Raw genomic sequence first — 23,992 nt, forward strand, 5'->3', positions numbered from 1 at the left:
TGAGGTTGGCCCAGGATCGGACATTGTTTTGTTCTGCTGTGCATGGGGTCGCTATGAGTCGGTTCCGACTCGATGGCACCTGACAACAACAACAACAAATAAAGAAAACAAAAATCATCACTGGATCAATAAATAACATCATGATAAATGGAGAAAAGATTAAAGTTGCCGAAAGACTTCATTTTGTTTTGGATTGACCATCAATGTTCATGGAAGCAGCAGTCAAGAAATCAACCAACGCATTGCATTAAGCAAATCTGCTGCAAAAGACCTTTAAAGTGTTCAAGACGGAAGATAATAGATTTGATAAGTTTCACTTAAGCCATGGTGTTTTCAATTGCCTTATATGCATGTAAAAGTTTGACTATTCATAAGGAAGATCACAGAAGAATAGATGCATTTGAATTATGGTGTTGGAGAAGAATATTGAAATTTGTTTGCCAGAAGAACAAACATCTGTTTTAGAAGAACAACCAAAATGCTTCTTAGAAGGGATGATGATGAGATTTTGTATGTCGTACGTGGGACATACAGTTAGGAAAGAGCAGTTTCTGGAGAAGAACATTATGCTTGGAAAAGTTGAGGGTCAGCGAAAAACAGGAAGATCCCCAATGAAATGGACTGACACAGTGGCAACAACAACAAAAAAAAATCAGCCATTATGAGAAATTTCACGGCACACAATTCTATTCTGACACATAGAGTATTACGTCAACTTGACTGTTGTTTCATTGGATTGTTAACAAATTGCCATTGCTATGAGTCAGAATTGACTGGCCTGACACAACAACTGTGTACCTAAAGCGTAACAAATATAAAGTTCTTGCAAATAAAGGAGTTAAATTTCAAAGTATTCAGGACAGCGTAAGCGGTGAGGAGTTGGAGCCACAGGGCTGGCAGCACGGAAAAAAACATGGAAGGCGTAGGTGGGCGGGACCGAAGGAAGCTGGCTAGGGGGAGGGGCCGCTCCAGGGCGGTCCGCAGATTTGGCGCCAAATTCCGAGACCTCTCCTCTCGGCGGGAATGGCAGAGTCTCGCGAGAGGCACGGGTTCCCGCCACGCCACGCACAAGCCTGTTCCTGTTTTCAGTTTGTGTGAGGTGAGCTCTTGCTGGGCGGTTAGTGAGGCTTTAGAAGCGGAGAGACGGCTCTGGGAGCCAGGCGTAGGAACGAAAGAGCTGTGGAATTGCAGAAGTGGGTAAGAAGGCTAGGCGATAGGATCTAGGCGGACGCGGCCTTTGCGGGAATGGGAGTTCTGAGCAGATCTGCTGTACCTGTGAGGAGCAAGGCGGGAGGGGTCGAGGCCGGGTAATATTACCAGTTTATGTTTCGAATCTAAAGCAAAACTAAACCCACTGACTCTTGACCCTGTAGGACAGGGTAGAACTGCTCCTTTGCGTTTCGGAGATTCTAGACCTTTACCAGAGCAGACAGACAGATTCATGTTTTCCCCGCGGAGCGACTGGTACGTTTGAACCGTCTATCGCAGAACTTCAGCAGTTCAGCGTTTAACCCGCGGCTCCACCACTAGCCGAACCTTTAAGAGGAAGGGGACGTGTTCCTGCGCCGTCGCTGCAGCCGGCGTCGCCCCGGACCCTGCGAATGTGGAAGAATGAGGCAGACGACAGCGAATTTGGAGTAGAAGAGGGAAGCGTTAGTACTTTTGGAGGTCCTAGCAAAGGGGGGTGTCGGGGTATCCTGGTAGGACTTCCGTTGGGACTTACAGAGTTGGACGTGAGTTAAGCTAATGGCGGTTTGGACACTCGTGTCTTTGTGCCCGTCACTCCTGTGGCAGTTTGAGGACCAGTTTGGTGCGGTGGAGTGATTTCGACTCAGCGACCCCATTGTTGTTGTTATGTGCCGTGGAGTCGGTTCCGACTCATAGCGACCCTGAACTGGGTTTCTGAGGCTGTAAATCTTTACGGGAGCAGAAAGCCTCATCTTTTTCTCCCATGGTACAGCTGGTAGTTCCGAACTGCTGACCTTGCGGTTCGCAGCCCAATTCATAACCTCTACGCGACCAGAGCTCCTTCAGCAACCCTCCCCCTCCCCAGGCGACAGAGCAAAACTACTCCACACTGGATTGATAACCTCACAGTCGCCGGTTCAAACCCGCCAGCCCTTCTTGGGAACGTTAGGCGTCGGAAACAGACTCGATGGCCCTTAACCACAATCTGGACGGGAGCACATTGCCAGGCCTGTCGCTCTCGGACCTGCTGGGTGGCTTCAAACTGTCAGTCTCTCAGGTGGTAGCCGAAGGCTTGACCACTGCGCCGCCAGGACCCCTTTAAGGACTATAGGTGGTGGTGGTAGTGTGCTGTGGCTGAAGCTGTCAATATTTACGGGAGTAAAAGGTCTATCTTTCTCCCGCGGAACCGTTGGTAGTTTCCATCTGATCAATGACTGAAATGACAGCGTATGCAGTCATTGTTAGTGTAAGAAACAGTTATTTTTTGTAATATTAACAGAAAAGGCAGTTTACTGACAGTCCCAATCCCATGCTTGGTCACTTTCTTAGTTGGGGCCCCAATAGTACTCCATACCTTTTGTACACCTTCATCAAAAACAAATATCCGTGAATGTCTCAAAGATCTGAACCCCACTTCTCCCTAGAGGGCGTAACAAGAATGGGGCTAAATATAAGCTTTGTAGATGGACATCTACTTTAAATTATTTGACCTCTGCCCTCCTAGTTTTGAAAATCCACAGGTGGTTCTTGTACTACTTGAAGATAACAGTGGGCAGTCATCAGGAGTTGATACTTTGTTCTTAAATACTTAACTGTCAAATTTGAGGAGCCCTTGTGGCACTGTAGGATAAGCACTGGACTGCTAACTAAAGGTCAGCAGTTCAAACCCACCAGCTGCTCCAAGGGAGAAAGATGAGGCTTTCTGCTCCTACATAGGGTCATTATTTGTTGGAATCAACTCACTGTCAGTGAGTGGGTCAGAAATTTAGAATTGAAGAGACTTTAGACATCATTTAGGTTCAGGGGTTTTACAGTTAGGAGGAACTTTTGGGATTCTTTCATTAATTCTATAAATTTAATTGAGTACCTGCTGTGTAGCAGTATTGGGGTTACAATGATGAGCACAGACAGACCTACCTGACCTTTGACCTTTCATAGCCACAGTCTAGTAACCTGGGACAAGCATCGAGTAATCACACAAATTGGACCTAATATTGGAACTGAGTAAGTGCAGTGATAAAGGAGAAAAAGGAGTATTTGATACTCTGGTGGTGTGCTGTGGAGTTGATTCCGACTCATAATGACCCAGTATGGGCTTTCTAAGGTTGTAAATCTTTATGGGAGCAGAAAGCCTCATCTTTCTCCTGTGGAATGGCTGGCTGGTAGTTTCGAACTGCTGAACTTGAGGTTAGCAGCCCAACTCGTAACCCCTACGCTACCAGAGCTTTTTGTTGTTAAGTACCCTCAAGTCGTTTCCAACTCAAAGAGAGTGACCCTGCATAGGGTTTCCACGGCTTTAAATCCTCAAGGAGGCAGAAAGCCTCACAGTTCTCCTGAGGAATGGGTGTTGGGTTTGAATGGTGGATCTTATGGTTCCCAGTCCATTGCATAGCAGATGGAGCCATTGTACTCCCCAGTGAGTATTATGTTGTTTATTGCCATGAGTCTGTTACACTTTATTTGTTAATGTTCCGTGGTGTCAGTTCTGATTCATAGCCACCCTGTATAGAGTTTCCAAGGAGCAGCTAGTTGGTGGAACCTTGTGGTTTACAGACCAATGCTGATCCTACAGTACGCAACATCAGGAGCCCATGAGTATTATATTGTTGTTAAGTGCTAAAGAAAAAAGATGGAGAGTGGTGAGAACTGAGGTGAGAGAGATTGGAAGGAAGCCTCTATGAAATATTTAAACCATGCCGTAATGTGATTAGATTTACGTCTCTAAACGTCTAGTTGTAGTATTGGAGTCCTGGTGTGGTGCTGTATGATAGGCACTGAAGTGCTGCAAGGTCTATGGTTCAAACTTACCAGTCTCTCCTCAGAAACCCTATAAGGGTCTCTGAGTTAGAATCAACTTCACGGTGCTATATAGGAAGTATAATGGACTGTATATGTGGGATGTAGAGAAGAAAGCATCAAGAACCACTTGCATGTTCTTGATGCTTAGATGTTCTTTATGGTTAGATGTTCACTGAGTTGAGAAAATGTCAAAAGTTGAGTTTTGTCCATGAGTTACACTGAGGGGTTCTCAAGTGGGAAGTTGAAGGCTTAAGTTGGAGATCAACGTTGCTGTTGAGTCGGTTCTGACCCATAGCGACTCTGTATAGGGTTTCTGAGGAGTAGCTAGTGAACTTGAACTGCCGACTTTGCAGTCCAGCGCATTAACCCACAGTGTTACACCAGGACCTGGAGTTGAGTGTGATTCATAGCGACTCTGTATAGGGTTTCTGAGGAGTAGCTAGTGAACTTGAACTGCCGACTTTGCAGTCCAGCGCATTAACCCACAGTGTTACACCAGGACCTGGAGTTGAGTGTGATTCATAGCGACTCTGTATAGGGTTTCCGAGGAGCAGCTGGTAGGTTTGAACTACAGACCTTGTAATTCACAGTCCAGGGCTAATCCTGCAGCACCAAAATAGGAGTCTTAACATTAATCATCTATAAATAATACATACTTATTAACACCATGTGCATATGTGAATGAAGAGGGCCCAGAACGTAGTCTTTAATTGTCAAGTTAGAAAAAGTCGAGCCTGCAAAGAAGACTTACGAAGAGTGTCCAGAAAGGGAGGAAAATCAGGTGAATATTGTATTTAGAAATCAAGGAAAACATTTTTCAAGAAAAAGGAACTGATGAGAATTGTCAGCTGTTGCTAAGAGGTCAAGTAAGATGATACCAACATTTTCATCAAAGAAAATCTTTACCTAGAAGATACCCGCTTCTTACCTAGAAGATTCAACAACAACCACAGCTGTTTGCTTACCTCAAGGTTCAAACTCACCAGCCACTCCTCGGAAATCTTATACAGGGTTGCTATGAGTCAGAACCAATTCAATGGCACTTAACAACAGCAATCTTCTGGACTGCGAACTATAAAGTTGGTAGTTCAAACCCACTTGTTGCTTCTTGGAAACCCTATTCAGGGTCACTGTGAGTTGGAACTAACTTGACGGCACCTAACAACATTTATTGATAAGGGTCTATCTTCAAACTCAGTTCTGACACATAGTTCAGGTGTTGGGGAGGGCAATGCACAAGAAGGGTGGGGATGAAAGAACAAGGTAGATAGGGGAACACTGAAAAAAACAAAACAAAACCCCAAAACAACTCAGTTCTGATTTGTAGCCCAAATTTCCCCCCATCTTTATATATCTTCTTTACTTTTTATGATGTGAGTTTAAAATGTGGTATAATTGATTTAAATGCTTGAATTTTGCTGCAGATGGAACTTGACAGTAACAGAAAGACTATTTGGATGGAAAAAAAAAAATTTTTTCCCCTCCCCTAGAAGGAAAAGATGGTGGAGCCACAGGAAAATGGCTTTCTTGAGCTACCGGATTATGAACATGTGGAAGATGAAACTTTCCCTCCTTTCCCACCTCCAGGCTCTCCAGAGAGAGAAAATGGCGAAGAAGCTGACCCTGATGAAGGTCTGTACAAGGAGTTTCAGACAGTGTCCATGTTCAGTTGTCTACCTATCAGATTAGAAATGGTGTGTTTTATGAACGAGACTTAAAATCTTTAATAGGAAATTTTGGTTTGTTTCACCAGAGGCAGAGAGAGGAGCACCTGTCCCTGTGCCTCCAAAGAGAACCGTTAAAAGGAATATCCCCAAGCTGGATGCTCAGAGGTACTACTAGTTCCTTATACTTTATATACTGTTGCTTTATGGGATGATTTGCAGATTAGATATGTCTTAAAGACATTTTTTTTTTTAAAGTTCAGAAAATAATTCTTTCTTCTTAGGATCTTGGTTTATACTTAATGGCTCCAGAAAACTTGAAATTTAAAATCTATTTCTATTCACAGATTAATTTCAGAGAGAGGGCTTCCAACCTTAAGGCATGTGTTTGATAAAACAAAATTCAAAGGTAAAGGTCATGAGGTAAGAAATGTCTTTTTATTCAAGATTTTTTCATTTTTTAAAGATCAAACTATGGACTCCAGTATTTTGCGCTTAAGAATCTCTTGACTGATATTGTCATTTATCCTACCTTTTAGAAACAACAATGTAGTTGTTTGTTTTTACAGTAATGTAGTAGGAAGGGCACTGTCACATGACTAAAAGCATATCTTCTAGTTTCTTTTTACCACTATATAAACTGTAATTCTAGGAAATGTAGTTACGTCTCTACACCTGAGTTTGTGCTTTATAATTTAGAGAAATGAACTGTGCCTGTTTCAAAGAGTTATTTTAAGCTTCAGCGGGGCAGGGACTATGCCTGTATTGGCCACTTATGTGTACCCAAGATCTGGTGCAGTGCCTGATTCATAACGTTTTTGTTAGGTGTTAGAGATTGGTTCTAACTCATAGTGGCCCTATATAGGACTCCTGGTATGGCACTTTAGGATCAAAACTGGGCTGTGAATCACAAGGTCAGCAGTTCAAACCCACCAGCTGCTCCTTGGAAACCCTATACTGGGTCACTGTGAGTCGGAACCAATTCGGTGGCATTTAACAACAACAACATAGGGCTACTGAGGCTGTAAATCTTTGCAGGAGCAGAACTGCTCATCTATGGAGCAGTTGGTGGGTTTGAATTGATGACCTTTGTGGTTAGTACTCTAGTGCTTATCCTATAGTTTCACACTGTGACTCATCAGTGAAGTTTTATTGAAAATGAAGATATTTAAGAACTGTCAACTCCTATACAAATGTACATTTCAAAATTCTTTTATCTTTGAATAATGTAGATGTATAGATACAGTTTCTTGGCAGATAATCTTTTTATGTTGTTGTTGTTGTTAAGTGCCGTGGAGTCGGTTCCAACTCATAGTGACCCTACACAGGGTTTCCAAGGCTGTAAATCTTTATGGGAGCAGACCGCCTCATCTTTCTCCCGCGGAACCTCTGGTAGTTTCGAACTGCTGACCTTGCGGCTCATAGCCCGATTCGTAACCACTACACTACCAGAGCTCCTATATATATAGAGCTTTGCAATTTATAGAGTGTTTTAGTAATTAATTCTCTATTAATTCTCAACCTGTGGAGTTTGAGGCATTGGTTTTATCATCTAGTTAAGGAAACTATGAGTTTTCAGTGCTAAAACTTTCTGTTTTATAGTTAGGTAGAACATTGTTAGTCCAACGGTGCCATTTAAATGGAGTATTGTAGTATGCTGGATAATTTGGAAGGAAGAGGCTAGAGGCAGGCAACTATTGGGTGGGGGGACTGTACTGATACTAGGATAAGGTGATATAGTTTGGATGAGGTAGTAGTAGACAGGTGTAAAACATACAGGACTTGACATGATAAAACAAGAGTCAGAACTAATCCCAAGATACCAAACCCGAGAGACTGAAAATCCTGGTGCATTTGCTCAGCTTAATTGGATAGAAAGAGAATATAAACCTAAGTATTTTTTGCCACAAAAGTAAACTTAAATCTGGATATTTCAAAATCCATAACCAGATTGTTGCTGTCAAGTGCTGTAGAGTTGGTTTCAACTCAGTGACCCTGTATTGGGTTTCCAGGGAGTGGCTGGTGGGATTGAACTGCCAATCTTGTGGTTAGCAGTCAAGTGCTGATCCTACAGCACCACACCAGGACTCCAAAACCAGATTGTTGTTGTTAAGTGCCATCGAGTCAATTCTGACCCATAGCGACCCTGTATAGGGTTTCCAGGGAGCAGCTGGTGAGCTTGAACTGCCGACCTTGCTGTTTAAACGGCTTTGCAGTCTGGCGCATTAACCCTCAGCGCCATACCAGGATTCCATAACCAGATTAACTAATGCATTATCTTTGGTGAAATTTTCAGGAGACTTGGTGCAGTGCTGTAGGATAAAGCACTAGACCACAAGGTCGGTTTGAACTGTAAGGTCAGCAGTTCAAATTCACCAGGGTCACTACTCACGCATGAGTTGGAACTGACTCAAAGGCACTTAATAGTAATGAACTTGTGATTTGAACTTTTGAAGTCTTAATCATATTCATAATAAATCCTTTATTGAATAAATTAACGTATATGAAGGATATACATTTTGTATAACTGTTAGTTACCTACTCAGCCCTTGTATGGGTCGGCAGTTACTAAATCATTTTGAACTAGTTCAAAGTGCTGCAACCAGCAAAAATACACCAATTCAATTTTCTACATATACAATTCATCGATACTTATCACACTCTTCAAGTTGTGTGACCACTCTGCTTTTCTACAATATTCCAGCACCTTAAACTGTCTTCTAAGCTTCTCATTTACCTTTCCAGTTGCTGTTGTCAGTTTGGTCACATACACATTCTAATTCTTTAGAAGAACACAATGCTCAAGGCAAGCAATTTTTACTAATTAGGCTAAACTATTGTCTGTGTTTACAGATAACTTCAGGGGATAGTTTTACATTAAGGTTTAAAGATTACCTCAGAGCAATAATTTCCAGGTCATCCATCCTCAGTGGCAGAGTCTGTTCTCTTAACCCCTTCCATTAAAAAATACTGTAAAGAATGAAAAACCACACAAGAAAACATACTTATTTGGAGTCCTGGTGTGGCGGTGAGCTAATGTGCTGGACAGCATTTGTTGTTAGGTGCCATCGAGTCGGTACCAACTCATAGTGACCCTATGCACAACAGAACGAAACACTGCCCGATCCTGGGCCAAAGTTGGTTTGAATAGCCGCTCCTTGGAAACCCTATACAGCGTTGCTGTGTGTCAGAACCAACTCTATGGCACTTAACAACAACATTTTGTTTATCAAGTTTAAGCTTTGATTTTCATCTTAATGCTGATTGGAATTTCAAATACAGGGAGATGATATGGTGTGCAAATGGTTAAACTGTTCTTTGCTGATTCTTGATACTTTGTCCTTGAGATTTTTGAGTGTTGAATTCTCAATACTTTATTTATATATGCTTTAGGGACCTGTCACTATGTTTAATTATTCCTAAAAAGTTTTTACATTTTATTAAAGCTTATTTTTAAACTTTTTAGTTCTTTAGAGACACGTGTGATTATCTTTTAACCTTTGATTAAGTTTTCACACAGCTTTTGTCTCCAATTAAAATATATCCAGTGTTGTTTACACTCTAGTTCTTTAAGCTCTTACAAATATATTTTCTCTTAAAGCTCCTGAAAGTTTTTCAACACTTTTCAATTCTAAAATCACTTATGGGGTCTAATTAGCATTTTTATTTTTTATGTACCAGGCTGAAGACTTAAAGAAGCTAATCAGACAGATGGAACACTGGGCACATAGGCTATTCCCTAAACTGCAGTTTGAGGATTTTGTTGACAGAGTTGAATACCTAGGAAATAAAAAGGAAGTTCAGGTAAGTGTTGAGATTATTCTGAGTATCATTCACAATGCCAAATAGCACAAGCATAGAGTTAACATAAGTACAGTAAAGAAATTTCTGATTATATTTTGGTGAGGTTAGAACAGCAGTAGGAATACTCTGTAGGATCAGCACTGGACTATGAGCCACATGGTTGGCAGTTCAAACACACTAGCTGGTCCTTGAAAACCCTATACGGGGTCAGAACTAACTCGAATGCACTTAACAGCAATAATAGGATTACTCAGTGGATATTCTTATAAAAGCTTTTCTGTCTTTTATTTTTTTTCTAATCCTTCTAAATAGCTGTTTGGGGTTTTCATTTTGAAATCTGCTTTGTAGGTGGCGGTGGTGAGTCAGTTGTGACTCTGCTACGCTATATAGGGTTTTCAAGGCTGTAAATCTTTATGGGAGCAGAAAGACTCATCTTTCTCCCTCAGAGCAGCTGGCAGATTCAAATTGCTAACCTTTCAGTTAGCAACTTAACTTGTAATTCAGTAAGTTATTTGAAAAATAAGTATTTTGAAATTGAGAAATGATTAAATGACCATTTCCTTCCACCTTTAATATTATTGGTGAAAATGTAAAAATATCTTTTTAATATTTTCAGACCTGTTTAAAACGAATTCGTCTTGACCTCCCTATTTTACATGAAGATTTTATTAACAATAATGGTAAGATTATAAGTTTATCTAATTTATAATAATTTTGCTTCTTAGAAATTGATCTAATTTGGGTAAGCAGTATTACAGGTTCTAGGTACGTAATTAAAATACAGTAAATTATAATCTAGGTATGGGTTAAAATGCCTTGGTATATCTGAAATTTTGTTTCTTAATGACCTGGTTGCAATGCCTTTAGAAATGTTAAAAAAATATTTTTTACCTTAGACCAGGACCTTTTGAGGACTCTGATGGTGATCTGTTGATCCTTTATAAAAAACGTTGCTAAGTGCTGTTGAGTCAGTTCCAACTCATTGGGACCATGAGGTTTCTCAGGCAGTAAATCTTTGCGAGAGCAGAAAGCCTCATCTTTCTTCCATGGAGCAGCTGGTGAGCTCAAACTGACAACTGAGTGGTTTGCATTCCAGTGTTTATCCTATAGAGCCTCTGTGCTTCTTGTATAAAAAAATACCTCTGGGAACTTAGAATAATTTGATGATGAAATCGTTTGCATTTCACTCAGTGCAGCTCCTAGACATAGGATTCTGGTGAGACCTAAGTGACTGTTCCTGGTATTGATTGCATTGTTAGTTGTACAATGCAACCATAGACAGTCACACACATCAAAACAGATGGTTCCTGCCGACAGGGTCTGTAGAGTGATCAGATTTCCTGTGCGATGGCTCCATACATGTTTGTGCTATTTTCAAACTCATAATAAATGTAGTAGAAGATAATTAAGATTCTACATATAGACTCTTCTATAGTTATTTATAACTTGCATTTAAAAGTGTGTGAAGAAATATGATTTAAAAAGCCTAGTGAATCTACATTTTTTGGTAAGCTAAGGTATATGTTGGGATTAGTACAAACAGAATGCTCCTTAGAAGCCAGGATAGGGAGACTTCATCTCTCATACTGTGGACATGTATCAGAAGGGATCAGTCCCCAGAGAAGGACATTGTGTTGGTAAAGTGGAGGGTCAGTGAAAAAGAGGAAGACCCCAACAAGATGCAGCAACTATGGGACCAAGTATAATAACAGTTGTGAGGCTGGCGCAGGACTGGGCAGTATTTTGTTCTGTTGTGCATAGGGTTGCTATGAGTCAGAACCCATGTGATGACACCTAATGTGGTGCCATAGAATAAGCACTTGACCTCAAAGTCTGTTTGAACCGCAAGGTCGGCACTGTAAACTCACCAGCTGCTTCTTGGAAACCCAGGACAGGGTCGCTATAAGTTGGAACTAACTCGATGGCACTTAACAGCAGCAACAATAACATATGATGGCATGGGCTTTGGTATATGAAAAGAAATAATACCCACTCCTCATTTACCAATATGGTTACGTTCTAAAGACCAGGCTGCTATGTGAAAATCGGTGTTATGTAAAAATGGAGGATGACCAAATCAGATTACAGAATAGAGGATGACTCATTACTGCCAATTTATATCATTATATAACTGCCCGACCACTGAGAATCATGGCCCATGTTGTTAAACTGCCAAGTAGTGGGATCATAGATTGATTGTTATGTATAAATTCCCACAGCACATACGCCACTGGGTTAGATTATTCGGCACCACTTTTTGAACTGCCCACTCTGTACTAAAGGTTTAGGGATAAAAGTGAATAAAATCAGGTCTCTTACTTCATAAGAGTCCTGGTGTGGTGCTGTAAGATCAACACTAGATTGCTGTCCTCAAGGTTAGCAGTTTAAACCCACCAGCTCCTCCTCAGAAAACCTATGCATTCAGGGTTGCTGTGAGTCAGAACCAAATCACCGGCACTTTACAACTCATTTTGTATGGAACATTATCCACTTCCCTGTTTCTGACACATCACTGCATGGCTAACTTTGATATCCTCATTAAACTGCTCATATTTCTATTCAATGTAGTTTCCCTCCACCCAAAATTTCACGCCCTTCCATTCTTGATTTTTTTTTTCTTCCATAGTACTCTTTCCCCTTTAATTTCTATATAATTTACTGTCTGTACCACAATGATGACATCCTTCAGATTCTTTGCCATAACAACTTGCCTATGAATGTTGCAGTCAATGAATTTTATATATGATGCTTCCTTTTTTTTTTTTTATCCCATTTTTATCCTAATCAAAGAGGCAAGCTGCTGTCCATCAATATTTTCCATATTAAAGAGGTCATTTTTGGTCTTTGTGTCTTTAGTTATTATTGATTCAGAATCTTATAAGCCCTGTTGTTGTTAAGTGCTGTCAAGTGGGTTCTGACTCATAGCGACCCTGTATAGGGTTTCCTAGGAACGGCTGGTGAGTTTGAACCATTGACCTTGTGGTTGAGTGCTTATCTTACAGCTCCACACCAGGACTCCTGTAAGGTGAAGTATATTAGAAACACCATATATTGCCTCTTAACTTCTATAGCAATGTTGTCTAAATGTACTCAATATTTCCTGGCAAAAAAATATGGTTTAATTTCTTGTCATATTTTTTCCTACATCAGGAAGGAAAAGTGTTTGTGGTGTTTTTGTCTTTCAGTATTAAGGAGGAAACTTCATTGTAAAGGGTTGTGTTCGTGTTTTAAATAGGTTGCTAATTGTGATAGCTTTAAAAAAAATTTTTTGCCTATCATTAGCTAATATATCAATGCATAAAATAAAATATACAAAGGACAGGGATGGTATATGTAAATTTGTACATATTTTGAGTGATTTATAATTTTTGGGCTACTTGTCAGATCTGATGAAGTTATTTTTTAACCCCAGAATGTGGCTGATGTTGAAAGTGAAATGCCAGCTCTGCCATTTTCTTAATCTTTGCTTTTTTTCACTTGTCTTCTGTGTGCAGGTGTTAACATTATTTTGCAAAAATCTTTTTATGTGACCACTTGTACATTTTGTTTTAAACTCAAGAAACATAGTATTTGCCAGTCACCTTAATTTTTAGGATATGCTGAAATGACAAACTGCCTGTCCCAGCCTTCAGTATGGAGCTGCCAGTGTTCATACGGAATAGCTCAAAGACAAAACAGTAACTACCATGCGCACAAATGACTGTCCACCAGTGTCAATGCTCATTTTAAATATATTGTTGTTATTAAGTGCTGTTGAGTTAGTTTTGACTTGTGGCGATCCTGTATAGGGTTTCTGAGGAGCAGCTGATGTGTTTGAGCCGCTGATGTGTTTGAGCCGCTGACCTTGCAGTATTTTTCCTTAATTCTTAAATAAAATATAAAAGGAATGTCTAATATTTATTTTTGGAACCACTGTGGATCATTGTGGGGGCATCCTACCTGAGGTAACTGGTGTACACAGATTTAGAGTTTGTTAAGACTAATAATGAGCTCTGGTAGCATAGTGGTTACGAATCGGGCTGCGAACCTTAAGGTCAGCGGTTCGAAACTACCAGCCACTCCGCAGGAGAAAGATGAGGCTTTCTACTCCCGTAAAGATTTACACTCTAGGAAACCCTGTACAAGGTCGCTATGGGTTGGAACCGACTCGACAGCACTTAACAACAACAACAAGACTAATATAGAGAGCACTCAGTTTTTAAAAATTAACTTTGAAATATGTCCAGAGATCTGTTTTGTGCCTGTCTTTACTGTATAAAATAAAATAATTATTGTGTACCACATAGGCACTATGGCAAGCTATTAAAATATGTTGGTTTAATATAGAACAAAAAGCTATGGTTAGATTTGTCAGACTCTTATTAGCCCAAGTATAAAATATTTTTATTATAACTAAGAATTTCCCCTTTCATGCATATTTCTAAATTAACATTTCCATGGAATTGAAAATACTTTCATGTGATTCATAAATAATCCTCCATATTTTAATCAACCATATATTAGCAATATATTCATAACCTCAAAAAATTATTTCTGGTCTGGCATCTTACTACATTAAGATGATTTTTATTTAATAACTCCATATGGTCTTGAACTAGTTTAATACTACAGATTACATATTAACTAACTTTTTCTTCTTTACTACAGAAGAAGTAGGAGAAAATAATGGCCATGATATAACTGCTACTGAATTTGATCCCTTTTTGACAAACTCATCTGACAGTGAGAGGTGTCCTTCTGAACCAAGTACAAGCTTAACAGAAGAGCAACAGCAAAGAATTGAGAGAAATAAACAACTGGCCTTGGAAAGAAGACAGGCAAAGCTACTGAGTAACAGTCAGAACCCAGGAAATGGTAAATTTTATGCTAGGTTTTATGTGCTACTATTTGTATACCAGGGGCATGTTGGATCAACATTGGACTGCGAACCACAAGGTCCACAGTTCAAACCCCCCAGCTGTTCTTCAGAAACCCTATACAGGGTGGCTATGAGTTGGAACCAACTCGAAGGCGCTTAACAACAAGAGGTATTTTATTTGGGGGAATAGTTGTTGTGCTGTTGAGTTGGTTCCGACTCATAGCAACCCTGTATACTGTATAGGGTTTCCAAGGCTTTTTAAATCTTTGCAGAGCAGAAAGCCTCATCGTTCTCCCATGGAGCAGCTGGTGGAGTCAAATAGCAGACCTCGTGGTTTGCAGTCCAGTGCTTATTGTAAATGCCGCTAGGAATAGAAGAATGTGATAGAGTATTTTAAGTCTGTATATTTGAGAGAGAGAGAGAGATGTGTGTGTGTTTATGTTTAACTATTTGGAATCTACAAAGAAGTAAGTTGAAGTTATTTTTTAGATAGCTGAGTGCCTCTTAAAAGTTACCATTTAAAATTGATTCTAAATCCTTCAAAAATATATTCTTTGATTCCTTAAATGACATAATTTCCTTGTTTAGGATCATAATTATGAACCCTAATGTGTTTCTTTGGTAGCAATGTTTTTGATTTGTTTTGTTATTTAACTTTTTATTATGAATTGAGTGAAGGTTTACAGAGCAGATCATCAGTTTGACACTCGACAAATCAGTTCACTGATTGCAACCCTTCTATGTAACTTCATTACCCACTTCTTCCCTATGATTCTTTTTCCATGCTACCTTCTTTCCCAGTCCTTCTGATTTCACCTTTAGGTAAATGCTGCCCTTTCGATCTGTGGTGTTTTTTTGAGGTGTGATGTGCATACCTCAACTAGTGTTGTTGTCACCCCTGTATACCTACCTACTGCTTCACTGAAAATTGCCACGAGGGTGAGTTCAGCTCCAGACTTGAAGGGTGACTGAGGGCCAGTCTCAGGTTCCTCTAGTCTCTATGACCAGTAAGCCTGATCTTTTTTATAATTTTGAGTTTCATTCCATATTTTCTTCCACTCTCTTCAGGGCTTTCTAAGGTGATGCCTTTCAGAGCAGTGGTAGCTGGGCACCATCTGTGTCTGGTCTTAGAGTCTTGGTGACTGTTGTTCACCTGCTCCGTTGGACCAGTTGATTCCACCCGTCTTCAGCTTTCCTCTCTTCTTTTTTTTCACACAGGAAGAGACTAATAGTTGCACCTTAGATACCTGCTCATGAGCTTTTAAAATGCCAGTCACTGCTCATAAAAGTAGGATGTAGACTCTATGGACTATGTTACGCCATTTGACCAGAGTGTCCCCTGAGACTATGGTCCTGAGCCCCCCAGACCCAGCAACTCATTCCCTCAAGAGGTTTGGTAATGAAATGGTTAAAAGTTTTCAGAATTTGGATCACTATATGCTCAATCATAGGAGTGCAGTGGGTCTTTAGAATAAACACTGGACTGTGAACTATAAGGTCAGCAGTTCAAGCCCATCAGCCACCCTTGAAGAGAGAAAGGTAAGGCTTTCTGCTCCTGCAAAAATTTATTTCCTCGGAAACCCTATATAGGGTTAGAAACAACTTGACGGCACTTAACAACAATGCTCTAGCACATTCTTGGATAAGTGTCATCGAGTCGGTTCTAACTCATAGGAGGAGTTTCTGAGGAGTGGCTGGTAGGTTTGAAGTGCTGACCTTTTTGTTAGCAGTTCAGTGCTTATCCTATACTGCCCTACTAGGTAAATACCTATGTGTAAACATGCTTTGTCAAACCTTTGTACTTGTGGGTGTACTCCTAGTCTCCCTGCCATACCAGATGAACATTAATTATTGGTACTGTCCTAGACATAGAATGCCTTTTCCATCCTCTGAGGATTTTAGAGGCGTTTTCTGTAATGAAACTATGTCCTCAAATGCTCCTTAATTCAGTTATGTCAATTTTGTTGTGAACTGTCACTTTTGATGGTTATTAGTTGTCAGTAGCATCTCCTCTCTTGAAATTACCCTAAATTTATTTCTAAAAATAGACTGTGAGTTTGAAAACTAGGTAACTTACTGTAATTATATATTTTTTTAATTACGAATTTATTTTGAATTAAGTGAGCAAAATAGCATGTTGTTATTGCTGTTGTTAAGAGTCGGTTCCGACTCATAGTGACCCTATATATATGGTTTCCAGGAACAGCTGGTGGGTTTGAACTGCTGACCTTGCAGCTCTAACTGAGCTTGCAGTCCATTGTATTATCCTGCAGTGCCACACCAGGACTCCAAGATAAGCATGTAAAATCCCTCATTTCCAGACAAATGTTTTCTTTTAAAATGGGAAAATAAGAGTTATATGACAATAAGTCAAAACATACTGCTATTAGGGTTCTAGTTAATGCATGTATGGATTTTTTCCAAACAAAGTGTGATTTTTACATGTCTGGAATCAGTAGATGGCTACAGGCAAATTCTTGTCTTGGTCTCTGTAGGGTGTGTAATAAAGGGATTAATTAAAATAATGGCTTCTAAGAGGGTCTGCTGGGCCAGCTCAGTTTAAATCAGAGAGGTCAGATTAGAAGGTTGTGACTAATTTGAGATGGTTACAAAGAAACATCTGAATAGATTTTCTCAAAGGATATAGTACAACCAAAGGGGCTTATTCAGGAAGAAGTTGGAAGAAAATTGAAAACTGCACTGCTGAAAAAGGCCAGCGAAGTTGAACCAAGGGATTTTTTCCCGTCACAATACACCTGCTCATTCTCTAGGGGTTGGAAACGTTGTGTTGGGAAACTACCCCATCCATCTATACCCCTGATCTTGCCCCTTCAGGCTTTGTTATGTTTGACTATGTGTTAGGAAGTCAAATTTAGTATCTTTCCAAGACCCTTTTTAATTTTCAAATGCACTTTTACATTAAAAGAGTTTATTTAGAAGAAAATGCATATAAATATCATTAAATGATCATAGATTTCATTTTTATTGACTTTCACTTATGAATGTATATATTTATCAGATAAGATGAGATCAGGTTCTTCTAATGGATGATGGTGGCCTCTCTTTCAGACTCTTTAATGGACACACCCAGGGTACAGACACTTGAAGAAGTTAATACAAGTGAAGATCTCAAAGAAGAGCCAAATAGACTAAATGAAGATGTTCTAGAAAATCCACATAACGATGTTGCCAATACTGTAAATGTAGAAGAGGAATTAAAATTACAGAAAGCACAATTGGACCAGTCCTTTTAAGATGTGCAATAGTAAGTGTATGCTGCTCCCAGAAATGTTAACTGAAGTTGGATAGACCTCGCTAAGAGAAGGTCTTTTAACTGTCTATCCTCCAGGTTTAGGGTTATCGTGTACAATATTTTATGTTGAGTGGACATCCTTACTGAGTAAATTTTTGTCGATTCTTGTTTAAAACCTGATATTTATTTTGGTATTTATTTATAATTATGCATGTCATTTTCTTATTAGCTTTAACTAGAGATCTTTTTACTCTCCTTAGTGTTTTAATTTTTAAATAGATTAATGACTTCATAAAATGCTGTTAATAAACCATTCCAGCTGTTAGTATGTCATTGGATGTATTGTTTTAAATAAATTGAGTGATGTTTAAAGATGTAAATTGATACTGAATACTAATGGCCATTTATAAATAGTAAAAGTTATTTTACAAATTGTCTTTACTGGCTGTTTGACAGTTTCTCATCACTATTTAGATCTGCAGTTTACACTTTTGGTAAATGTTTATGGTTTCCATGTGTTTATATGTATGTATTTTGAAGCATCACTTTAATATTTAGGAGGTTGCAGAGTCCTGGTGTGGCGCTATGGGCTAATGCGCTGGACTGCAAAATCATTTGAATCACAAGATTGTTGGTTCAAGCTTACCAGCTGCTCCTTGAAAAACCTATACAGGGTCGCTGTGGGTTGGCACTGACTCGATGGCACTTAACAACATAGGCAACATATTGCCTGGCCTGTATAGGTGCTACATACAGAATTTCAAAACGTAGGGCACTGCTCTCTGACTAGTTGTAAAGAAATTTGCCAACCACTGTGGGAAATAGAAAGGGGTTGAGGGAAATTCATAGGAGAGACCTTTGAGTTAGCAGAGAAAATAAGTTTTGTGAAGAACAAGTATAATAGTGACAAAGGAAGTTTAAGAAATAAGGAAGACTTAGGAATGGTGGTGTTGAAACTGGAGGTATTTGGGTTGGATAGTGAGGTCCCGACTTGAGTCTTTCCCCTGCTGGACCGTAATCACTTGGTGGTGTACTGTCAAGTTAGTTTTGACTCATAGTGACGCTGCTTAGGGTTTCCAGGGCTGCAAATCTTTACAGGAGTGGAAAGCCTCATCTTTCCCCATTGGAGCGATTGGTAGATTCAACTGCTGACTTTGTGGTTAGCAGCCCAATCATAACCTAAAACACTACCAGGGTTCCTTAATCACTTGGTGGAGGGAGAAATTACAGAGGAGAAAGCACCTTGGCAACAACCAAGTTTGATTAAAGTCTGATTCTTGGCAAGAGATTCCCAGTTAGATTGAAGAGGGGAAGGTTAAACTAATTTATAAAACCTATGCTGGGAAAAAAAAAAAAAAACTTATGCTGGGAAGAAAGTTGGGTACCTTTTGTGAGAGACTAGTGTTGTGAGGAAACTAGTGTCTCCAAGGAGGTAGGCTGGATTGATGGTACTGTAGTGGCTGCATCCACAAAACACAGAGAAGCAGAAATCTCGTTCTCTTCAGACTTGCTGACTTCAGGTGGGGATGGGCAGTGAATACAAAGATTGAAAATCTAGTAAGTTGAGCACAAGGAACTGGGGGTAGGCTCACGGGCTTGCTTGGAGACGGCTCTAGTGATTGGTACCACCAGTGTCTACAGCAACATCTTGGAATTCAGTTTCTCCTCAGTAGGGTCTGTTGAGGTTTCTGTCCACCCTCAAGAACTGGGTTAGAGGGGATGACGTAAGAAGAATGTTATCTATCCCAGTTGTAGAGTTACTAACAGTTTTCAACAAGAGGACGGCTGATGTACCTTGGGTCTTAGCCTCATCATCTGAGCACTCAAGAATATGGAGAATGGAAAGGGAAGTTGGAGAGAAACCTGTGTATCCCCACCCCACTCCCTGTGCCCTATCCCCAGCTAGTGCTGGGGGTGGACTTTGAGTCAGTAGCTAGGTGGACAGGACTACAGTTCCAGTTTGTGAAAGCTGAAAAGTCAGTCTAATAGATGGCAAAGAAACCTGTGACCCAAATGGCCCAGTGTAGCAATTACTGGAAACCAAAATTTTGAAAGAACTGATTTGGGATATAGACAACCAATGATAAATTCTGGGCTTATTAAAAAGTGAGCAATGTGGCTGTCTGAGCCACCATTACTATGACTACATAGTATACCATATACTATTAATACTCAATAGTTTCCATAGTGACTTCATTACATTTTATTCAAAGCAACTTTAATTTTGAGAATATTTTACACATGTCCTACCAAACAAGAACATCGCATGACACAGAATTTGATGTTAATGTTGGAGACGGTAAAACAGCCACAGAAGATAAAGCTCATTCAATGAAGTAAGAGATTATTTCACATTCCACAATGGTTTGAAACATCTAGGAGAGCTAGGTCCCTTATTTCCTCTAAAAGCTTATACAGGCTTCTTCCTTTTGTTTGGCAATATTCTTGATACTCTTCCTGAAGTGTATCTGCTCTGACTTCTTGTGCAAGCTGAGCTTCTTCCACAGATCTAGTTACTTCTTTCACTAACTCACTCTTCAGCAAGAGGGCACTCTGATGACATAGTTCTGTGTCAGGTATCATGTATGGTTGGTTGCGTATTATTTCAAGCCTGATTGTATCAGAATGGTAACGTGAGGCCTGTACTGATATTTTCACCTATCATAGAAGAGAAAACGCTTATTACTAAATCATGCACTTTGTTCTTTACATTGAAAACAATACTTGATATAAATACAGACTTACTGTTACATGGTCAAACAAATGGAACGTAACAGAGTCCCCTCCAGTTGTGGTAGAGGTAATTTTGTTTTGAAATCGTTGAAGGGATCCTGGTTTCCATTCAGAACGGCTATCTGGACCACATGAGATCACTAAGCCATCTTTATTTTTTAGGTAAGCAGCACCTTTAATCCCAAACCTGAATCATTGACAGAATATAAAAATCCAGAGATATGTAGGCTTAGTGTACAGATCTTATACACTTAAGTAGAATGTTAGTTTTTCTTATAAAAGCAAATCCCTTTTCCTGTGACTTACCTCCAAATACTCATTATTGTAACTTTACAACGTAAGCAATGAAAAGTTGTGAAAGGTTTATTTCATCTCAAACTCTGCTGAAATAATCCCAGCGCATAGGACAGAACAAGGAGCTCTGGTAGTGTAGTGGTTATGAATCAGGCTGCTAATCACACGGTCAGCAGTTCAAAACTACCAGCTGTTCCGTGGGAAAAAGATGAGGCTTTCTGCTCCCGTAAAGATATATAGCCTCGGAAACTTTGTACAGGGTCACTATGAGTTGGAACTGACTCTATGGCACATAACAACAACTCATTATCATATGAGCAGATAAAAATACTTTTTTTCTCCATTATACACAATGCACATTAAAAAAAAAAAATACAATTTTTGCTACTGAGAAAGTAAAATCCTCTCCTTAGTCTGATGACTACTACAGATGAACTAGATTCCTTCCAATTTCCTACCTTATACTTACATACCAAATTATACATTACACTTTATTCAAGGAGCTCTGGTAGCGTAGTGGTTACGAATCGGGCTGTGAACCTCAAGGTCGGCAGTTCGAAACTACCAGCGGTTCTGCGGGAGAAAGATGAGGCAGTCTGCTCCTGTAAAGATTTACAGCCTCGGAAACCCTGTGTAGGGTTGCTATGAGTCGGAACTGACTCCACAGCACATAACAACAACAACATACTTACATACCAAATTATACATTACACTTTATACATGTCAGAACTTTAAAGTTGTGAAAATAAATACTTAGCAAATCATATCTAATGTACGGGGTTCTAGACTTGAAGTTTAACTATGATTCCTTCTTAACCGTTGCTAGATAAAACATACCTTGGTATAAATACAAGCACGCCATTTGTTCTAATTGAGTAAATAACACCATCAGATAAGCAACGCTCTTCAGTTTCAGGGTCTCTGTCATTAAAATACATGCACTGGAAAAGCTCCATAGACTGCTTCTGAGAATGCTGTGCTGCCTGTAAGAGGAAGCAGACCAGGACATGAGGGCAGACTGCCTGATACTCCCAGGATGAACATGGAATCTCTCTTCTCACAGAAATACTGCCTCTAAAAGGTTAGCTTCTCTAAAACCCTTAATACAAAACTTATTTTATATTGTGAATTCTATCAATTTTGTGGGAAATTAACTATAGTATTATTCCTTCAAAAATGTCTTAGAAAATTAATTCTTTTAAGAAACCCTGCTATTTAGAGCATGTTTAATCATTAACATCAGATTGTTAACTGCCATTGAATTGATTCGGATTGATAGTAACCCCACATATTACAAAGCAGAACTGTTCCCTAGGGCTTTTGGTTTTGTTAGTAATCTTAATGAGAGCAGATCACCAGGATTTTTCTTCCACAGTGCTGCTGAGTGGGTTCGAACCCACATATTGAGCGTGTGTTTGAGAGGTTGGCAAATTTGGAACGTCAAGTTTCAGGTAAATTACTATCACAACTGTGTGTTACCTTTATATTTAAGTTTGCTCTACCAAAATCCAGTCAGTATTAGGCAAATTGGCACTGCTGTGGCTGGAGAGCAATTTAGTAATACAAAGGGGCTTCAAAAAGTTCATAGAAAAATGGAATTGTGTATACACTTTTAGATTTAGCAATTCTATTTTTAGGAATGTACGCAGGCAAAAGTAAATACATACATGGTTGTAAACCAGGTTAACTAGAACAGCACTGCCGAACAGAACTTTCTGCAGTGATGGAAATGTTGTAGAAGAGGTAGCCTCGAGCCACATGTGACATTGAGAAAGTAAAATTGAAATTTTATTTGATTTTAGTTCATTTAAGTAGGCAACATGGTTAGTGGTACAGCACAGAACTAAAACACTGGATGATACAGAAAACCAAACAATTAAATGCTTCATACATATTCAGAATAGATTACAATGTAGCTATCAATAATAGAAGTGGTTGTTGTTGTTATGTGCCGTAGAGTTGGTGCAGACTCATAGCTACCCTGTACAAGGTTTCTGAGACTGTAAATCTTTACGGGAGCAGAAAGCCTTATCTTTTTCCTGAGGAACAGCTGGTAGTTTCTAACTGCTGACCGTGAGATTAGCAGCCCAATTAGTAACCACTATGCTAAGTGAAAAAAATTTTAAAATAGCAGTTATAGTTTTAGAAATAACAATGTTACGATTCTCTGGAAGTACTGCTAGTGCTTATTCCTGACTGGTGAGATGATGGGTATATTTGCTGTCTGTTTTTCATGTGTTTATATGTGTTACCCGTTCTGTGTTCATGTGTTTATTATGTGTTACCCGTTCTGTTTTTCATGTGTTTATGTGTTAGCCGTTCTGTGTTCATGTGTTACCCGTTCTGTGTTCACGTGTTTATGTGTTACCCGTTCTGTTTTTCATGTGTTTATATGTGTTACCCATTCTGTGTTCCTGTGTTTATGTGTTACCCGTTCTGTTACATTTCTACTTTTTAGGGGGGTTTGGGGGAACAGTTCAATCTACTGTTCAAACTCCTAAATCCACATAAACTACCCCAAAACATTTGTAAATCTCTATGGAGAGCTACTCAACAAACTAATTTTTCACGTTACTTCATTGGCTAGATTAATTCCAGAATATTATTTGCTATCCAATAAAACTGATATTCTTAACAATGATGATACAGCAGATATTAAAATATGCTCTTACTCGGTTTCTGTTATTGATATGTCTGCATAACTCTTCAAGATCTTTGTTGCTAAACAGATTTTCCTTAATTCCCATTTTCTTATCTTTTGAAATGGCTGCCATTAGCAATCGGTGTACTATAATATCGGAATATCTTCTTATCGGAGAAGTGAAGTGAGTATATTTATCTAATGCAAGACCTTTAAAAAGAAATCAAAAGATAAAGGTAAGCTTTTTAAATAAGCTGTTAAAGGTTCTTCCCACACATAGGCAAATGTTCTTATTCACCATAATGGTGGAACTCGTCCTCCGCACATGAGCCCGTGGAGAAATACATTGCATTAGACATGGCCTGAGTAGCCATGGAGCGCAGCAGCTTGTTCACAATGGGATCGCTGGGGTCGTTTGCATTATCTAGAGAATCAGCCAGAGTTTTATTGGACCTGGCAATAGAAAAACAGGTATTTAGTCCCTAACGTAGTGGTTATGAATTGGGCTGCAAACCTCAAGGTCAGCAGTTCGAAATTACCAGCTGTTCCATGGGAGAAAGGTAAGGCTTTCTGCTCCTGTAAAGATTTACAGCCTTGGAAACCCTGTGCAGGGTCACTATGAGTCGGAACTGACTCCACGGCACATAACCACCACCACCAGTAACTCTATAAGGGTTCAAGTCGATTCCAACCCATAGCGACCCTGTATAGGGTTTCTGAGGAGCAGCTGGTGAGCTTGAACCGCCGAACTGTTGCAG

General features: G+C 39.5%; 2 protein-coding genes across 2 annotated transcripts in view; one reads left to right on the forward strand and one right to left on the reverse strand.

Moving 5' to 3' along the window:
- Window positions 1-5,484: 5,484 nt before the first annotated feature.
- Window positions 5,485-17,567, forward strand: TIPIN (TIMELESS interacting protein). The gene is made up of 7 exons (XM_006831514.1): window positions 5,485-5,619; window positions 5,741-5,819; window positions 5,999-6,074; window positions 9,333-9,455; window positions 10,072-10,135; window positions 14,103-14,309; window positions 17,383-17,567. Exons 1-7 carry the CDS (start codon window positions 5,487-5,489, stop codon window positions 17,565-17,567), a joined length of 867 nt encoding a protein of 288 aa, XP_006831577.1. The 5' UTR covers window positions 5,485-5,486.
- A 2,348-nt stretch (window positions 17,568-19,915) lies between these two features.
- DIS3L (DIS3 mitotic control homolog (S. cerevisiae)-like) overlaps window positions 19,916-23,992 on the reverse strand; it is a 39,377-nt gene continuing 35,300 nt past the window's right edge. Inside the window, exons 13-17 of the mRNA XM_006831515.1 lie at window positions 23,533-23,687; window positions 23,266-23,444; window positions 21,431-21,576; window positions 20,312-20,486; window positions 19,916-20,224 (exon numbers count right to left, since the gene is read on the reverse strand). Of these exons, the coding sequence (XP_006831578.1) occupies window positions 19,916-20,224; window positions 20,312-20,486; window positions 21,431-21,576; window positions 23,266-23,444; window positions 23,533-23,687 (964 nt within the window). The remainder of the gene's footprint in view (window positions 20,225-20,311; window positions 20,487-21,430; window positions 21,577-23,265; window positions 23,445-23,532; window positions 23,688-23,992) is intronic.

This window comes from Chrysochloris asiatica, unplaced genomic scaffold, assembly GCF_000296735.1.
Source record: "Chrysochloris asiatica unplaced genomic scaffold, ChrAsi1.0 scaffold00004, whole genome shotgun sequence".
In the NCBI taxonomy this organism is placed as follows: domain Eukaryota; kingdom Metazoa; phylum Chordata; class Mammalia; order Afrosoricida; family Chrysochloridae; genus Chrysochloris; species Chrysochloris asiatica.